The sequence below is a fragment of the Hevea brasiliensis genome, chromosome 15, assembly GCF_030052815.1.
Source record: "Hevea brasiliensis isolate MT/VB/25A 57/8 chromosome 15, ASM3005281v1, whole genome shotgun sequence".
Lineage (NCBI taxonomy): Eukaryota > Viridiplantae > Streptophyta > Magnoliopsida > Malpighiales > Euphorbiaceae > Hevea > Hevea brasiliensis.
Genome location: NC_079507.1, coordinates 74,854,595 through 74,872,675, shown reverse-complemented (window position 1 = coordinate 74,872,675; position 18,081 = coordinate 74,854,595). Strand labels below are relative to the sequence as shown.

General features: G+C 34.9%; 3 protein-coding genes and 1 pseudogene across 3 annotated transcripts; all 4 read right to left on the bottom strand.

Moving 5' to 3' along the window:
* Window positions 1–469: 469 nt before the first annotated feature.
* On the bottom strand, window positions 470–1,221 carry LOC110631446 (flowering-promoting factor 1-like protein 3). The gene has a single exon (XM_021779273.2). The coding sequence runs from the start codon at window positions 1,105–1,107 to the stop codon at window positions 769–771; it is 339 nt and encodes a 112-aa protein (XP_021634965.2). The 5' UTR covers window positions 1,108–1,221; the 3' UTR covers window positions 470–768.
* Window positions 1,222–6,809: 5,588 nt separating this feature from the next.
* On the bottom strand, window positions 6,810–7,661 carry LOC110631445 (uncharacterized). The gene has a single exon (XM_021779272.2). It carries the CDS (start codon window positions 7,531–7,533, stop codon window positions 6,970–6,972), a length of 564 nt encoding a protein of 187 aa, XP_021634964.1. The 5' UTR covers window positions 7,534–7,661; the 3' UTR covers window positions 6,810–6,969.
* Window positions 7,662–7,979: 318 nt separating this feature from the next.
* Window positions 7,980–14,894, bottom strand: LOC131174130 (glutathione S-transferase F13-like; annotated as a pseudogene).
* Window positions 14,895–15,139: 245 nt separating this feature from the next.
* On the bottom strand, window positions 15,140–16,330 carry LOC110631443 (protein SRC2). Its single transcript, XM_021779271.2, has one exon. It carries the CDS (start codon window positions 16,158–16,160, stop codon window positions 15,264–15,266), a length of 897 nt encoding a protein of 298 aa, XP_021634963.2. The 5' UTR covers window positions 16,161–16,330; the 3' UTR covers window positions 15,140–15,263.
* Between the last annotated feature and the right edge of the window lie 1,751 nt (window positions 16,331–18,081).

Sequence of the window (18,081 nt, the reverse complement as noted above, 5' to 3'; positions counted from 1 at the left end):
AAAATTTTTTATTATGAACAACATAAAAAACAGACTCACTGGCGAATTCAGCCGGATGCATATAGAGAGAGAGAGAGAGAGCACTTTGGGTACGTATTTGGAATAGTAGTTTTAAAAGAGTAGAGTGAAAGAAGGTGAGTGACCACTGAGGCCTCCAAGCAAATTGGATAGTATTGTCCACTTGCTCATAAAGACATCATCGATCGCATCACCACGTTGATGGTAAGCAAAGCAAATCGTTGGCTTCACGTGACCAACCTTTTGCTCTCCCAAAAAAAACAAAAACAACTTTGCATCTCTTTCATCACCAACAACTGTAATATATACTTATTTCATCTGATCAAATGCAAAGTACCATTAAAAATGATATTAAGCCCTAGAAATTCCAGCAACAACATTGTCATGTCATCCCTGCAAATGGGTTTCTTTTGCCCAATTCGAATATAAGAGTTTGAACTGATAGTACAAAGGCACACAAAAGAAGTCTAATTTTTCATTCCCACAAGAAACTGTGACAATTTACATGACTGTGACAGCCAGTCATCCACAACGTAGTCGTCAAAGCAAACTCTTAACTGCATTATTAGCTATGCCTAACCTAAGCACACATAGTACTTGCCATGTAATTAAACCCAGACCCGAAAATCAAAAAACTAGTAAATTAGAACGATTCAATTTCCATTATAATGCAAACATTCACACACATAAAACCCAAAAAAAAAAAAAAAGATAAGACACAAACACACCATAATACCAAGAGGAGCAGCACTACATGTCCCTGACTTCAAACATGTTACGGTTTTTGACGACAATATCGAACATGTGCATGGACTTGAACTTGCTGAAATCCTTGGGGAGAGAGATGAGGTGAACTGTGGATCTTTTGTGGAATTGGAGGAGGTCAGGGTCATCGTAGTACCTCTCCCATCCAAGTGAAGATAGCTTGTTTTCAAGAACAGCGTAAGAAGTGATAACTTCATTAGTAGGAGTGTGAACCAGCACTTTGCGGCGAGCGCTGGGCCCTTGCCTGCTTCCGTCTAGAGACTCAGCTCCTGGGTTCTCGACGAGCCGAACCACACCGTTCTTGAAAATCCAAACGCCAGACATTTTCAGCGAAGCTTCAGGGTAAAGTAGAAGATAAAGATATGGTTAGTGTATGTATCTGAATTAAGGTTTATAAGCCTTGGAGATTGGAGTTGAAGTTGAAGTTGGTCATTGGAAGGTAGTGTATTTATACAGGGAGGGGAGAGTCGTGGATGTATGGGGATTGTTTGGGTGTGGGCGAAGTTTAGGTGGGACCCAATTGAGGGGAAGGGTATTAAAATGCAAGAAATTAATGAATTGATCGAGCAAAATAAAGATTAAAGAAATTGGGTCAGGTCAGGGCTTGTTTTGGACACATGTACCGTCATTCCTCTGTGGGCATAATCGGATTGAGGAGAATCCTTTGTTTTCTTTTTTTAAGTCTTTAATTAACCCCCCACTATGGGAATCATTGTTTTGTTTTGAATAAAAAGGGGAAAAAAATAAGACTGAGAATTATTCTAGACAAGGCTAAAAGAAAATGACTTACATATTGTGGGTGTAGCTATGCAAAATTTGTACAATATACCCATAAAAAAATGGCTAAATATCTATATATATTAGTATATGTAGGGCATCATGGATATAGCCAGAAGAGAAAGGACGTTGATGGTTATTACAATGGTAGCTGCAGGCTTAGGTTTCACCGGAATTTAATATGCACGTTAATTTTGAAAATAGAAAAAGTTTTTTCTAGGAATACCACTTTCATGGGTGATTTCATAATCCTTATATACTCTTAGCTAGTTTTAGTTTAAGATAAGAAAAAATATATATATAATTATGTGGAAATTAAAATGATTTTAATGAGAAAAATATGAAGTTTGAATGGTCAAGCTAGGAATAAATTTTCCATAAGTGGAAAAGGAAAATTGCTCATGGGTCTGTGGTGGGGAAATAGAGACCAATAGCCTTGGGTTGGGACCAAAAAAGAATAAATTAATGGGAAGGGATTCTCAAATTCTGGTTTGTTGGAAATAGGAGAGTTTCCTTTTGCAGTAGGGTGCCTAACCTAACAAGGGATTTTGCCTAACTCTATTGACTATTTACTTCCCTTGATTCAATTTCGTGTTTTGTGTTTGATTCTAGGGTTTCACCCTATGTATCATTAATTAGATACTTCTTCTTAAATTTTCTTATATGAACACAAAAAGAGTTTTATATAATGTAATATATATATATATATATATATATATATATATATAACATTCAGGGAATCAATAATTCAACAAATATATTTTAGTGTAATATGGTGAACTTGTATTATACTTAATGAATTGATAAGCGTTCCATCGTGAAGTCAACAGTTTGGGGAGAATCTCATTTTACATGTCCAACCATCAAAGGTGATTAGTTAATCATAAAATAAGAATGAAGGATATCCTCTAATTTACATAATTAATAAATAGATTGAAAATATATTTTTATAATCAATTAATTAATTAATATGTACATATCATATGTTAAAATTAAACACTTAAACCTGCATAGTATCAGTAGAGGGTAGTTGTTGCTGTGCATAATGTCGATGGGGAGCAAGCAGTAACTTAAAATTCCGTAAAAGCAATAATGTAATTAAGATTCTGGCACCAATTTTTCCCAACTGAATCAAAGTTGGTGCATTTAGTGCAGGACATTAGGGCACATTCTTTCTTTATCCAGCACCTTTGGTCTCATCCTTGCTCTCTAATCTTGCAATCCAACATATATATATACATGAACCTCCCGAAGGAGACCTCTTCTAATCAAACCCAACACTACTTCTGCCCTTCGCTCTTAGAAAAAGATTTCTGCTATTGGATAACTTAAACCTTGTCTTCTTCTCTATTTATTCCTCTAGCAATCTTTTTAATTATTGGACCAGCAGCTCACTGTTTTTATTTTCAAGCCTTTCCTTTATTACTAGTCTCCTCTCCTACCTTCTTTACAAGAAAATAAAATTAATTTCCATGGAGAACGACTTGCACAAGTTGCTGAACTTTCAAGAATATGATCCTTTAGATGATCATGATCCTAGTTTCTTCCAAAGCTGTTTGAAATCAACTTCTTATAAGAAGGACACAATTGACTAAATAATCCTGCCAAATTTTACTCTATATAACTTATATTTTTTTCATGGCAACACGAAATCCATCATAAGTATATATGTCTCCCATGTTTATAATTTCACACTTTACATTTTAAAAATTATAAGGAGACAAATCGAATTTAGAATAAATTAAATAAGCAAATTAAAAAAATGGGATAAATACATTATAATACTTTATGGTTTGTATGTTTCATTAACAAGGTTTTTTTTTTTTTTTTTTCCATTTAAGTGCCTATGTTACTATATCGTTAGCACTTAAAAATAAAATTATTAAACGACGTCAATATATACTAACGTGACAAGTCCTTTTATACTCTTAAACTAACGAGATAAGTAAGCTTCCTCTAATTAGCTGTATAATATCATGTATCAAGTAATATGCAAAATTCCAATTCATGCTGCTTGCTTCTTGTCCTTGTAAGATTTTAAGATATGCATTTTAGTTATATGTGACGTATTTAACCACCCTACTTTTATTAAATAAATTTAGATTTTAACATTGTTAAAAATTTATAACATATTATTAGTAAAAATTATCGGTAAATATTTAGTGATATGTATAAATTTCGTAGTATAAAATTTTTAAAAACACTTTTATATTAATTTACAGTGCTATTATACATTATGTTTATATATTATTTATTATTTTATATCTTACTTTGATGTCTAAATATATCCTCTTAATGTTTTTATTGTGTTATCATCATATGTAAAATAACATTAAAAAAATGTTAAAACTTAGATTTATTGAAGTGTTTTTTCCCCTTCTGTTCTAATTTCTTTACCTTCTTAATTTTGAATTAAATAAATGAAATTTCTTTTTTAATAAATTAATTTAATAAATTTTGAGTTAAATTACTTGTGTGTGTGTGTGAAAGGAAGCTTCTAAACATTTAGAAAACAAAACATGGATTAAATACACACGGAAGGAATATAGATTGGAAATGCTTGGAGGTTGATGTGGATAGCTTTATGAGGTGGCAAAGAGGAACATTTTCCACCTCATAGTACATTTCCACTCGGGATAGCGATGATTTTCCAAATCCCATCAATCTCTCCTTTGAGGTTTCTTGAATCTTATTTTTGGGTAGTCCTCAATATCCAAATCAACCTTTCTCATACAAACTTATATCTATGCTTTAATCCTTAATAATCACAGGTGAGAATGATTCTAGGCTCCACAAGAGCTAAAAAGCTCTCTCAGCCATGGCTACTTGCCTGTGTGATTGTCCCGTGTCCCTTAGAAAGACCAAAATGAAAGTTCTGTAATTTACCAATTGCAATATACTGTTGTGCAATCCATTCTTTTACAAATGTATATGCTTTTCCATCTTAATCTCTTCTTTTTGACGAGAAAAGCACCAATCCCTCTCAATCACTAATAAAGCACATTATGTTTTGTTTCCTCTTGAATGGTAAATTCTTGTATAACATATACAGCTACCTCTATAGCTACCTAGGGTTTATTCTCTCATCTCCTGCATGCTTCCTTTAATATATGTCAATTAATTCTTTTTTAAGAAGTAATGAAACAAAGCTTTATTCTCTATTATATGCTTGAAAAAAATTGATGGGTGAATAAAATTAATTAAATTAGATTAAAAATTGTATCTTAACGATGAAGATATTGTTAGAGATAAAATTATTTTTGGGTTCTCACTTATAAGTTTAATCTTTTAAGTTGTCTGATTTTCTAATATGGTATCAGAGTATTTCAGACCAAAAAATTAGGAATTCGAATTATAAATGTTCTCATTTATTAATTAAATATTTCAACATAAAATAAGATGAACATATATTTATTTACATTTAAATTCAGTAGACATTTGAATGCGAGGTTGTGTTAAAGAAACATCTTTTAACCTAACTTTTCTCCTTAAATAAAACGCAAGATATCGGATTGCATGCAAAATATACAAAAAGTAAAAATTCTTAATTGCTTGCACATTTCTTATTATAGAATTATCAAGCAAATTTTTGTAGGAAAAATGTTTATTTAGAAAGATTCAGTTTATTGAGTATGTTTATTATAGAATGAATCAATTAAAATTAGAATAAATTAAATTGAATCGGTGGGTCTCCTTTGGAGATGCAATGCTAATCTGAAGTGTTTTATATATATGAATTTGGGCATCTGGATGGCACTAGCTAGGCCGAAAGAGGCCAATGGCCGTACTTAATGATAATTGTATACAAATCAAAGAGAAAAAAATTCTTTCTTGAAGTGGGTTTCTAGACAATTATCCATCTTAATCACAGACTTGAGTATCTTGAAGCTAAATTAATTACGTATGGCCCCTCGTCTCTCTTGTACATGAACTTATTCTCCACCATTATCAGCTCTAAAATATTATAAGAAAACCCATTTTGGTTCACTAAAAGTTGAGTGCATATTTTTACTTTTCTCCTAATGGTACTTATGCAGAAATCAAATGCCAACTTTTCTTGTACATCAATCGGCTATGCAGGGAATAAAATTAAAGCTAATTTTGAGAATGATTTTCTTATCTACCATTAAGTTTATGCCTAACTTTGATTAAGAAGAGATGGAATGAGGCCATCTACACAGATACAGGAGAATAAAGTAATAAACATTTGGAATGTAGGATCAATTCCCTCTTAAGAACAAGGAGGGAGGTTTATTTCCTGTTCTCATTCGATGATTCCTTGAAAATGACTTGATTAATTAATGTTTTCTAATCATGCAAAAGGGTAATTAATATTAGATTTGTAAAAACATACATATTCTGCAATCATTTTAGATGTGAATTATTCCTTTACGTAATCTTTAAAAAATTGTTTTCACTATAAAATAATTTATTTACTATGTGCTACTAAATGAAGATATGAAACATTTTATTTGTCAAGGTTCCATCATTAAGAATAAAAAATGAAAGATTTTACTCGTGGAAATTCTTGATAATTTCTTTTTATTAAATATATAGAAAAGGGAGAGTCCAACCTAAATCTTCCAAATTCAATATTTAGGCGAGATTCCCTAACTTTAATTCGTAAACCTGCCCTTCATTGCCATTCTTTACCACATCTCGAGTCGCAACCCATGTTCTATTGGACCAATCTTTTGTGTTGGCGGCAGAAAACGGGCTGGTTTTTTATCTTGAGAACTGGGAAATGAGGCCTAGTGTAGGCCCAATTTGCAATCAACTTGGAAATTCAACCCAGTAAATATTCCATGGCTACAATTTGATTAAACTGCAAAATGCTAATTGCCAACCAGGTGCTCTCTATCGCAGAAATCATGTAGAACTGAAATGCAATTGCAAAAAGCATACATTGAAAACTCAAAACCCAAGAATTGAATCATATATGCAAATTACATTGAAAGATGAGTTTTCCATCTAAAACTTGTCGTCCATTTCTTTCCTTATTTTTTTGAATATTTTCATGTGAAGTAAACTTTTGTTGTGGATTCATTTTAATGTCGATCTTGTGATTCATATTTGTGGGAATTTTATGTAAATTTTTGTAAATGAATTCTGCAATTTCTGTAAAGTTTAACTAATTACTTCTGTGCTTGTGAATTGGTGATCCATTTAATTACGAATGGATTGATTGAGCAAACAAGTTCCTGCACACAAATGAAATTAACGTAAACATACAATTGAAGAACAACAAATAAAGGAGAACCCAGTTCATTAAATTTCCAGAAAACCATAACAATCTCATATTACTCAAAATTAGGTAAGATACACTAACATTAAACATGTCTCTGTATCATCAACACCGACCCACGTCCCAAAAACCCTCCTAAAACCCCAGAGAGACCTTCAATTCTATCAAAGTTCATCCTCCATCCTCAAATATTCACCAATATCCGCCTGGTGATGCACCACGATTCCATTAGGATCCAACTTCCTGCAATCCTGGGTGGATCTCGCGGCGGAACCAAATCCTAAAGGCACATCAGACATAGAGAACACCACAACCCCATCATTCTTGGAAATACTGTCAGTAATCCTCCCCAATCCACCTTTCAACACATGATTCCCATAAAGAAACGACATTTCCGAAGTGGGTTTTAACCAAACTTTGTGTTTGGCATTTGCAGCCAATAGATTCAAGGCCTGAATCGTCAAGTGAAAGCTGCCTCCATGCGTGAATTTGCCTATGCAAGTACCGAGTGAAGCCAAATTCTTACGGCTTATATTAGTGGCTCGCTTCACCAAGGACTCGCTGACGTAGTAGACCTTGTTCTTGTGGAGCCTGAAGCAGTAGCGACCGGGATTTGGTTCAGGTCCTTCGTGTGAAGGGTTCTCGACAATGTTCTTGAGATTGTGGCCGGTGAAAGAGTGTAGCTTCCTGAAAACAGCATCCGTTTCAGTCTCGTCTAGAGGCCTCATCTTGATTCTTTGAGACGACGGGGGGAAGAATTAACAGAGCAGTCCCGCGAACTACAGCATCAAGGTTTCTCAGTTTTTTCCCTTTTAGGGTTTTCTGGCATACTGAGCTCAATGGAAGCTCACTCTCTCCAGGCCTGGAACTGCCCGGACAGGGCTTTCAGAGTCTTAAGCCCAACTTTATATTCATTTGGGCTTACATTCAGGCCTTACACCTAACTAATCAAACGACATGACGTTCATATTCGAAGAAAAATGTTTTCCTGTTGTGTTGTTAAATTCAAAACTGGAGACTGGAGCAAGTGAAGCAGATATAATTCATTAGTCATGGAAGTTGCAGGATTCGCAACAGACGTAACTTTTGCTTTTTCTTGCTTAATTTCATCAGGAATTTTATTTCTGAATTACTTATAGCATCTATCCGTTCTTCAGCATAAACACGATCGATCCTAAAACCTGATGGCAGAAACAACCTTGATAGTAGCAGGCCTGGAGGAAATGCCCTTCCACCAAGCACTGACAGCGCATCGGAACGACTGGTTATGAGATCTCCAATAATAGTACTGTTCATGAAGTAATAAAGGAAAGGTATATGGAATATGGTGCATATCAGCCATAGTGTAATAATCCCCTGCAAGATATTTGCATTTGGACACCTTTCTTCGTGCACATCAAGAGCCTTTCCTAGCTTCTCCAGTTCTTTTTGGATCACCTTCTCATCAGGAGGTATTCCAAACATTGGATTCATGATCACTTGCAGAATTGATTGCATTTATTGGACCATTGAATTGGTGAGCTTGATTCCATTTCCATCCATGGCTCAACCATGGTGGATTCCGTGAAGTTGATGGATCGGAGGAGATCGGTTCCTATGTCCTTGTGCTATGTACTTGCTGAGTGCCCTTGATTCTAGCCACAGGGACCACAGTGACACAAAATTAAGTGTCAAATATGCTAACATGTGTAATTTATACATTGCTAAACTAATTAATAATTAAATTATGAAAATTATTATATGGAATTATTCGTGAACTCCGCTTCAGTCCCGTCAATACCAATTCAGTGCTTTAATAGGATTGAAAGTCAATTATAGAGTCTTCAATTTCGATTCAACTCTAATTTAATAATTTTATTAAGTTAATGGTTATTTAAAAAAAATTAATTTAATTTTAATTAAAATGAAATTTGTAACACCCCTAATTTTTAAATTTATTATTTTTTGATAAATATTGATATTTTATTTTATTTGAATTTTAGGAAATTATTTGAAATTTTTCGAATTTTAGAAACCGGGTTCGATTTTTCGAAAATATAAACTTTGATAATTTTTAAAAATTAATTTAAAGACCACGTGGTAAAACTAAAAATATATTTGGAGTCTATGAATTTTTCTGAGTTTTTTAAAATTTTTTCGAAATTTTTGGACCTCGTTTTCGATTCCAAGCAGAGTAAAAATTCAAAATTTTGTATTTCGAATCGAATCGGCCGAATCGAACCAGACCGGATCGGACCGGTTAAATCGGACTGGCCCCTTCTTCTTCTTCTTCTCTTTTTCTTCCGCGCGTCCCGACCTTCCTCTCCTTCTCTCCCGTTTTCTCTCTCCTCCCTCCTCCTCTTGCCGCGCCGCCACCTCCCCTGCCAACCCAACTCGCGGCGCCTCGCCCCTAGCCTAGCCACGGCCACACGTCAGAGCGCCGCAAGCGCCGTCGCACAAAGCGACGCGAAGCGCGCTGCGACCCTTCGTCTTCCCGGCCAAAATCCGGCCAATCCGGCCACCAATCGGACCGGGTCCTGTATCTAAATCCATCTACTCGTCGAAAGCTTTCCATAGACACCAAGAACACCGAAATCCATCAAACGGTTTGTCCAATTTTTACCTGGGAAGTTTTAGCCCATTTTGACTTTTGGGCTAGATTTCTCGCAAACCGTGAACCCCACGAGAAAACCAAGAGTACCAGAGCGCTCCACTCATCGAGAGCTTCGCGGCGATATAAATTTCAAATTTTTCCGACACCATTTTCGGTGGGTCCCACGGAACTTCGTAGTGTTTTTCTGAGCATTAAATGAGCTTAGAAAATTCCGTAAAATTTATGTACTAACCCCCGTGTTGTGGGCTTCGTGTAGGTATCCTCAATTGGCGGAAATTCGACAGTTGACCGGGTCTGTGAATTTCCGGCCAAACAGACCCGCTACCGGAAAAGTCTCCGAATTGAATCGAGGTTTTGGCTACCTCACCATTGTCAGACATCCCGAGCACGTTCCCGAAGTTGGAATCGACAAAGATAAACCCGAACCTTGTTTTTTCATTATTTTCTAGTGCTTAAATAGGATTAAAAAATTTATAAAAATATTCCTGATAGCTCAGAAAATTATGATTCTTTTTGCAATAGCCTAATAATATTGCTAAGGACCGCGGGGCAAAGTTTTAGAATTTTTAGAGCTCATTTAGGCAGTTTTTGCAAAAATAATCAATTATAAGGACTAAATTGAAATTGTACATATTGTGATGGATGACTGATTTGATGGGCCCAGGAGGGGCTGTGTGATATGATTGAGTTGTGGATATATGGATTGTGAATATAAAAGTGTGTTTTGAGCTCTTTTTGCAGGTTGGGTAGGTCCTAGGTATAGGGGAGACTCTGCCGAATTTTCGGCACCACTTAGGACGTATTTGGTCTTTTCTTAAGTTTGTATTGAGTCAATTTATTAAATGATTGTAATGTAATTGTCGGGTGAGCCGGGACAGCCTTCTTCCTCCTCCCAGCCGCTACAGTTATCGTTGTCAAGTCTGTGAGTAAAATATTAATTTTAATTGTAATTTCGATAGTATTATATGTTTAAGCATGCCCATACATCACTTATATGTATATAATTGTGTAGTTAAACTCTAGGCACGTTTTATATTGCATTCACAACTGTTAAAGTGCCATAGATGTTGTTGTGGTAATTTGGAGCAGTGTGTGTGCGTTGGCGTGCGTGTGATGTGGTGTGGACTATGGATAGGACGGGTAGACGCGGCTTGAGATCTTCGCTGGGGCCCGGTCCTTCGGGGTAGACACGGCTTGAGTTCTTCGTTGGGACCCCGATTTGGTTATTAAGTGGAAGTCCGAGTTGAGTTCTTCACGCACAAAGTTGGATTTAAGAGAGTCAGATAGGGATCAGCTCCCATATATTATGATTGATATTACTGGGTGCGTGAGTGCTCCAAATTACCTTTTTGCTGTTATGATGTGAATTTATTGCTGATGTTGCATTTCACTTTACAAGATGCATTAGCTTTAGATAGTTATAGAGATTATGGTTAAAATTGATATTTTACTCTCTGAGTCGAACGCTCGCTCCTGTTCAATATTTTTCTAGGCCACAGGATGATATTGTTGAGGTTAACCTGCTTTTCTCCCTCGCAGGTCATCTATTTATGTTTGTGTAATTTTATAAACTTCTAGAATTTCTGCATGTGTTAGAAATATTCATTTGGATTGGGTCTGTAATATAAATTATTATTTTGGACCTGTAAACTTATTATTCTATGCATGTTGATGAACTGGATGAGAGAGCAGAGCTCCCATTTATTTTATGTTGTTATGAGTATGTGGATGGTGAGCTGAGCTCCCCAATTAATATATATTGTGTTTACAGGTCGGGTGAGTAAAAAACTCCCCGTTGAAATGTTCATTTTATGGCCGGAGTCTGTCCAGTTGAATTCTTGAAATTGGGCCCAAATGGGCCTTAGAGTTGGGTTAATGAATAGTTAGGCTTACTACGGGCCTCGGGGGCTTTAGGCTGGCCCAGGTCCTAGTGCCGGTCCGGCCCATAGGTTGGGTCGTGACAGAATTGAAGAGGTTAATTAGTTCAAGTCAATTTTTAATTTAATTTTATATTAGAATCAGACCGTGACACTATGATATAAATCAGATGGGCAATAACTTAAGAAAGTGATACGATGTATTTTGGACTTGTGGGCATGCGATCTCCAACTGAGTTGTACTTAGGAAGTTATGTGAGAGAGACACGCGTAAGGCTTGGTGTGTTTCGGAGAATGCAATTACAAATCTATTAGTTTCGGTAGGCAGGTTCTATGAGCTATGAAAGTAACTAAGAACTCTCTCATTCTTGAATGCTATGAATAAAATGCGTTTCTGTAATTCTTCCTCTATTTTCTTGATTTCTGGCGGGTTGATTTTCGGTCATGGTGGAATTACAGGTTTCTTGTATCTCTCCCTGGAATCTCTCTCTAAGATCTTCCTTCTCTTCTGTTTCTTCCTTGAAACATTTTCTTAGTCTCTACTGACTGCTCTTCTTTTCTTTTCTCTGTTTCCATTCTTGTTTTGCGCTATTCTTCTTTCTTGTTGATCAAGAGCCATGGATTATTCAATCACAAGAAAATTGTAGGAATTGAATAAAAGAAGGGAGAAAGGTCTCTGTTTATGGTGTGAAGAGACCTATTCAATAAGTCACAATTGTGACAAGGCACCATTATTTGTGACTATCGTTAATGATGAAGAGGATGAAGAGGATCCTATGGAGGATGAAGCTATGGATACTTTTGAGCAACAAATAGATGGAATGAATTATGCAAATCATGATAGAGAATTAATGAATGAGTGCCATTTAATAGATGAAGATCTATCATTCCACAATAGAGATAATTGTGAGGATTTTACTGTAGACAATATGACTGAAATATTTTTATTGGTAGCACTCAATTTGATTTGGATATGAGTGCCGTGAAAGAAAAAGATGATTGTGGTAAGAGTATTGAAGAAGAAACAATTCCTATTGAAATTGAAAATTGTTTTGGGGTTGTAGAATTTAAAGAAGAAGGTGTATTGGTGGAGGATGTGACAAGAGTTGTAGAGGCCATTGATGGTGATGGATATTTTGTTGCTGATGATAATATTTTGTAGGAAGTTGTGATTGAGAATGATCAGAATATGGAAATCAAGAGTGCAGTTGAATTTTCTTCTCTCCCTAGAAGAAGGAAATTGTGTTCTTCTATACAAAGTAGCAATGTTGACCATGAAATAGACAGAATTTCTCATGACCATAGGATGGTATTATTTGTGAAGTCGCTGTTGAGGTTCCTTGGCATGTCCTATGTGGTGGAGGATGCTATGGGGATGGGAATTTGGTTTTCATTGCAAATGATAGGCATACAACATTGCCACTGGTGTATCTAAAGGAATATTATTCTTAGAAATTTGGCTTTCAAATTGAAATTATTCTTGGAAAGAATTAGATGCAAGATGAAGCAAATGTTGAATAATAATTCTATTGGGCATTTGAATAAGATCAAATACAAGATGCAGCCAACCTGCAATCTTATTTTTCCTCTTAAAGAATGCAGAGAAGTTTAATTTCAGCTGAATTAAATTTTTAGTTACATTCAATGTGTTTTAAAACTATTTGCATCTTATGAACATGAGATAGCTGCTACACAACCGCTAAATCATTCGAAATAAGAGTGAGCACTATTCAATTTGAACCGAATAAATCAAATTGAACTTCCTTAATTCGGTACTTTAATTTGATTTTTAGGATAATTCAGTTCGGTTTGGTACGATTTTGCATTTTAAGAATTTCAGTTATTTCAGCTCAATTCGGTTTTAGAGAAAAAAATCAGTTAAATCAAACCAAATCAAATTACTTTTTTGATTTTTAAATTAATTTATTTTTATAAGAAATTTATGAATTATATGTAATTATATATATATAAATTATTTAATTTCATTGATCAATGGTTATTAGGTTTAAATCAGTGTAAAAAATCAAATAAAATAATTTAAAAATTAAGTCTAAATTAAAAAATCTATCAAAACTCAAAAACTGATTAGTTCAAATCAAACTGAACAAAAATAGAGTAGTTCGATTTGATTTTTTATTCATTTTAATTCGATTTAATTTCTAAAATATAGTAATTTGATTTTGATTATTTAGTTCAATTTAATTTAAATCAAATACTTAGTCCTAATTGAAAAGGTCATTTTCCTACAGACTTTTCTTAGACATTTGTAGCAAAGCTCAATTCCTTAAGGACAAGGATTTTTGAGGAGGGAACTATTGATATGAACTAGCAACAACTTAAAGAATTGATGAGGTGTGTTTTAGTGGACTTGTTTGCATGCGATCTCCAGCTGAGTTGTATCTAGAAAGTTATGTGAGAGAGACACGTGCAAGGCTTAGCGTGTTTTAGGGAAGGGAGTTACAAATCTGTTAGTTTCATAGGCAGGTTATATAAGCTGTGAATGTAATCAAGATCTCTCTCTTAAAAATGCTATGAATCAAATGTATTTTTTTTCTCTCTCTAAATTCTAGACGTTTTTGTGATTTTTCCACTATTTTTTTTTTTTTAATTTCTGGAATGGTCCATAACACGCTGAGGCATTGAAGGACTGCTGCCTCATTTGACTTTGAAAAAAAAAAATCTCATTTGACATTAAATTTAGGTAAAATGTTACTTTTCAGAAAATGATCATTTTAGATATTATTAAATAAAATAATTTAAAAATATTTTTATAAATAAATCATATTAAATTTTATTTTTAATACTCTTTAATTAAATATATTTAATAAAATAATTTTATCAATAATAATTGTAATAATAATATTAAACATACTAAAATTTTATTTGTTTCAAGAAAAATATTTTTTATATTTTTTAATATTTAAAATACTAAAAAAAATAATTAATAAAAAATATTTTTTTAACTAAAGAAAAAATTAAATTATTTTTTTAAAAAATAACTTTTATTTTATAAAAAAAATTATTTTTATTTTTTAAATTTTGATAATTTTATTAAAGTGTGAATATATTTATATATATATATATAAAATAAAAATATATATATACATAAAATAAATATATATTAATTTAATAACATAAATAAATAATAAAAAATAATTTTCACAGAAAATTTTTTTTATATATACACTATTTTTTATAAAATAAATAAGACTTAAATTTCAATTGCTTGGTTCAATAACTATAAACTAATACAAAAAATAAAATTTCTCACCAAAGACGGTGGCGTCCCATCTTCAAAAAAATGGCTACAATAAGATTGAAAATATTAAAGATTATATATTGAAGAACCTTTAAAAAAAATTAAAAAAAGAAGGTTAAAAACAGTATCGTTGACCTGACGTTCAGAGACAGATAACGCTGTTGCTTAGGAGCTGCAGCAGCCATGTCAACCGGCACAAGTTCTTGCCTTTCTCTGCTAGGCACAGCAATACACGTGCTGCGGCCGTGGACCGTGGAAATCCATGGATCTTGATTGCCATGACCAGATCAAATAAATTTTAGATAAATAAGAAGCCAAAGAATATAATTATGCATAGACAGCTTGATGCAGTTGGACAAGAAAATGGACAGCTTGTATTCGTGTTAGTATATCCTTGAGGTGTTTTCTCTGCTTAGATTTATGCTATTATTGCCGGCATTAATTATTGTTTTCTTGATTGGTAATCGAATCACTTTGGAATATACTCTTATGCAATAGAGAAAACAACATAAATGAACATAGAAATGCAAGTCATAGATTAATTAAGCATGAATCATATATATTGTTTCTTGCCCAACAAACCAGATCATCCAAAGAGAGAAGAAAAAAAAAAAAAAAGATTCAGATTCTGAAAAGTCAAAATCCACCATTATGGTACACCAACCATTGCCTTCCCTAAAGATAAAGTCTCTAATTAATAAAAACATCAAGAGAAAGAAAGAAGAAAATTCAAAATCCACCAGCATCATCAAACCCTGCATCATACCCAGCATCATAAGCTCCAGCATCTGAAACCATATCTCCAATTAAAAGCCCACCAAGTGCTCCTCCGAGCAAGCCTGCTCCCAATCCCGCTCCCAATCCCATCCCAAACTTGTTCTTCTTTGGCGGTTGTTGCACTGGTGGGTACCCGTATCCTGCCTGCGCTGGTGGGTAACCATAACCTGCCTGAGGCGCTGGTGGGTATCCATAACCAGGCGGTGGTGGTGGGTAACCGTATCCTGGCTGATGTGGTGGAGGCGGGTATCCAGTGTATGGTGGTGGGGGAGGGGGATAAGCATAACCTGCCACAGGTGGTGGAGGGACAGTTGGATAAGGCCCAGGCCCACCATAAGGTGTCGAACTAGGACCAACCACAGGAGGAGCAGCAGGATATGCCGTGACGGGTTGGTCAGCCTTGTCCCCTACCTTAGGTTCTGAGACGACTTTGTCACCAAACTTAAAAGAAAAGTTCAACTCACCTTTGGGTTTCCCCGATGGTTTCCTGACCTGATAACTAACGAATTGCATGGACTTCCCATCTCCCATGGAATCAAAGAGCTCCTTGATAGGGACGTTGACTTCACCAATATCTTTATCGCCTAAGGCACGATCACAGCGGAGCTTGAAGACAAGGTTTAGGCGGTTCTGCTGCGCAGGGTCCCCATGGATTGTGAATCTGGCAGGGAAATTCCAGGTGGGATTGGTACCGCCGTCGCGGTCTACGGGGGTCTTGGTCTTTTGTTTATGGAGTTGTGAATCGCCTGAGATTGAAACGACGGCGTAGACATCCATCTTGGAGAAAAGATTGACATCTTTGAGATCTTTAGCAGAGATCACGTTGATCTCAAGAGTCCTTTGCTCCATGAACGGGCTGCGAATGGGAGAGGGAGAGGGAGAGGGAGAGGGAGAGCGAGAGGGAGAAGGAGAGGGATGCTGGAGAGCGAAGAGACTTGCAAACTATGTAATCTGTCGGCGTTTTATTATCTTCTGTACAGCAAGGGGTAGTTATCGCTTACAATCGCTCCATCTAAATCCACCCTAAATTCAATTAATATTCCTCAAATCTAAATATCTTTTATTCTCTAATATTAAAATTCATTTTAAATTTAATTATTTTTACTTATAAAAATATTTAAATTTATTTAATTTTATATATTTTAATTAATAATATATATATTATTTTTGTATTAATAATTTATATTTTAAAATTAATAATTTCATACAATATTTAAATTTTATTTTATCTAAAATAAAATTTATAAATATTATTATAAAATATATATATATAAATTAAATATTTATATAAATAAACTTAATAATAAATATCTAATATATAAAACTCAAATTTAACAAAAACATTATTTACCAAGTTCAAACTTATTTCAAATTTAATTTTATGCTATTCAAAACCTCAATCCTTTGCCATTTCCAATTACATGCTCCCGTCAATGGTCATGGCCGTTCCCCTCACTTGACACATAGAGGGGCAGCCCTTGTGGGTTAGATAGATTGTCGTAATCGACTTATTAAGAATATTAAATTATGGGTATTAGCCCTTTCTTAAATTTTAATTAAAAAGAAACAGGAACTGGTCAGTGGCCTCGAGATTCTTCTGAGATCATTCCATGTTGACCTGAGGCATCACAAGGCATAACATACGCGTATCTTCCAATATTTAACCCATGAAAGTTCAATGCTATTACATCCAATATCTCTTCTAATACGTCTATTGAAGTTGTCACATTTGGTAATTAATAGGAACGAGAAACATAGCCAAGGACAAAAGGTAAACAGTGAGAAGCAATGTACTGTATACCAAGAACATGTGTCCTCTGTTTCGTGTCCTAATAAACTATTTCTACATGAAATTTCAGAATCAAAATAGGGTCAGGTCTTTGCTAAGTGTATCTAAATTGTTTCTGTTTCACACTCATATTGTCACGACCCAACCTATGGGCCGGACCGGCACTAGGACCTGGGCCAACCTAAAACCCCCGAGGCCCGTAGTAAGCCTAACTGTTCATTAACCCAACTCTAAGGTCCATTTGGGCCCAAATTCAAGAAACCAAACGGACAGAGTCCGGCCATAAAATGGACTTTTCAACGGGGAGTTTTCGACTCACCCGACCTGTAAACACAATAAATACTCAATTGGGGAGCTCAGCTCACCCTCCACATACTCATCAGCATAAAAATAAATGGGAGCTCAGCTCACTCATCCAATCCATCAAACATGCATAGAATATTAAGTTTACAGGTCCAAGATAATAATTTAGTTTACATACCCAAATCAAATAAACATTTCTAACACATGCGGAAATTCTAAGATTTAACAAGTTTATACAAACATTAGTAATCGACCTGCGAGGGAGAAAGCAGGTTAACCTCAAAAATATCCTCCTGTGGCCTGAAAAAATTTTTGAACAGGAGTGAGCGTTCGACTCAGAGAGTAAAATATCAATTTTAACCATAATCTCTATAACTAATGCACCCTGTAGAGTGAAATACAACATCAACAACATTTTCACATCATAACATCAAAAAGGTAATTTGGAGCACTCACACACCCTGTAACATCAATCATAATATATGGGAGCTGATCCCCTATACAGCCCTCTTAAATCCAACCTGGTGCCAGCGAAGAACTCAAGCCGGACTTTCGCTTAATAAACCAAATCAGGGGTCCCAGCGAAGAACTCAAGCCGTGACTACCCCCCGAAGGATCGGGTCCCAGCGAAGAACTCAAGCCGTGACTACCCGTCCTATCCATAGTCCACACCACATC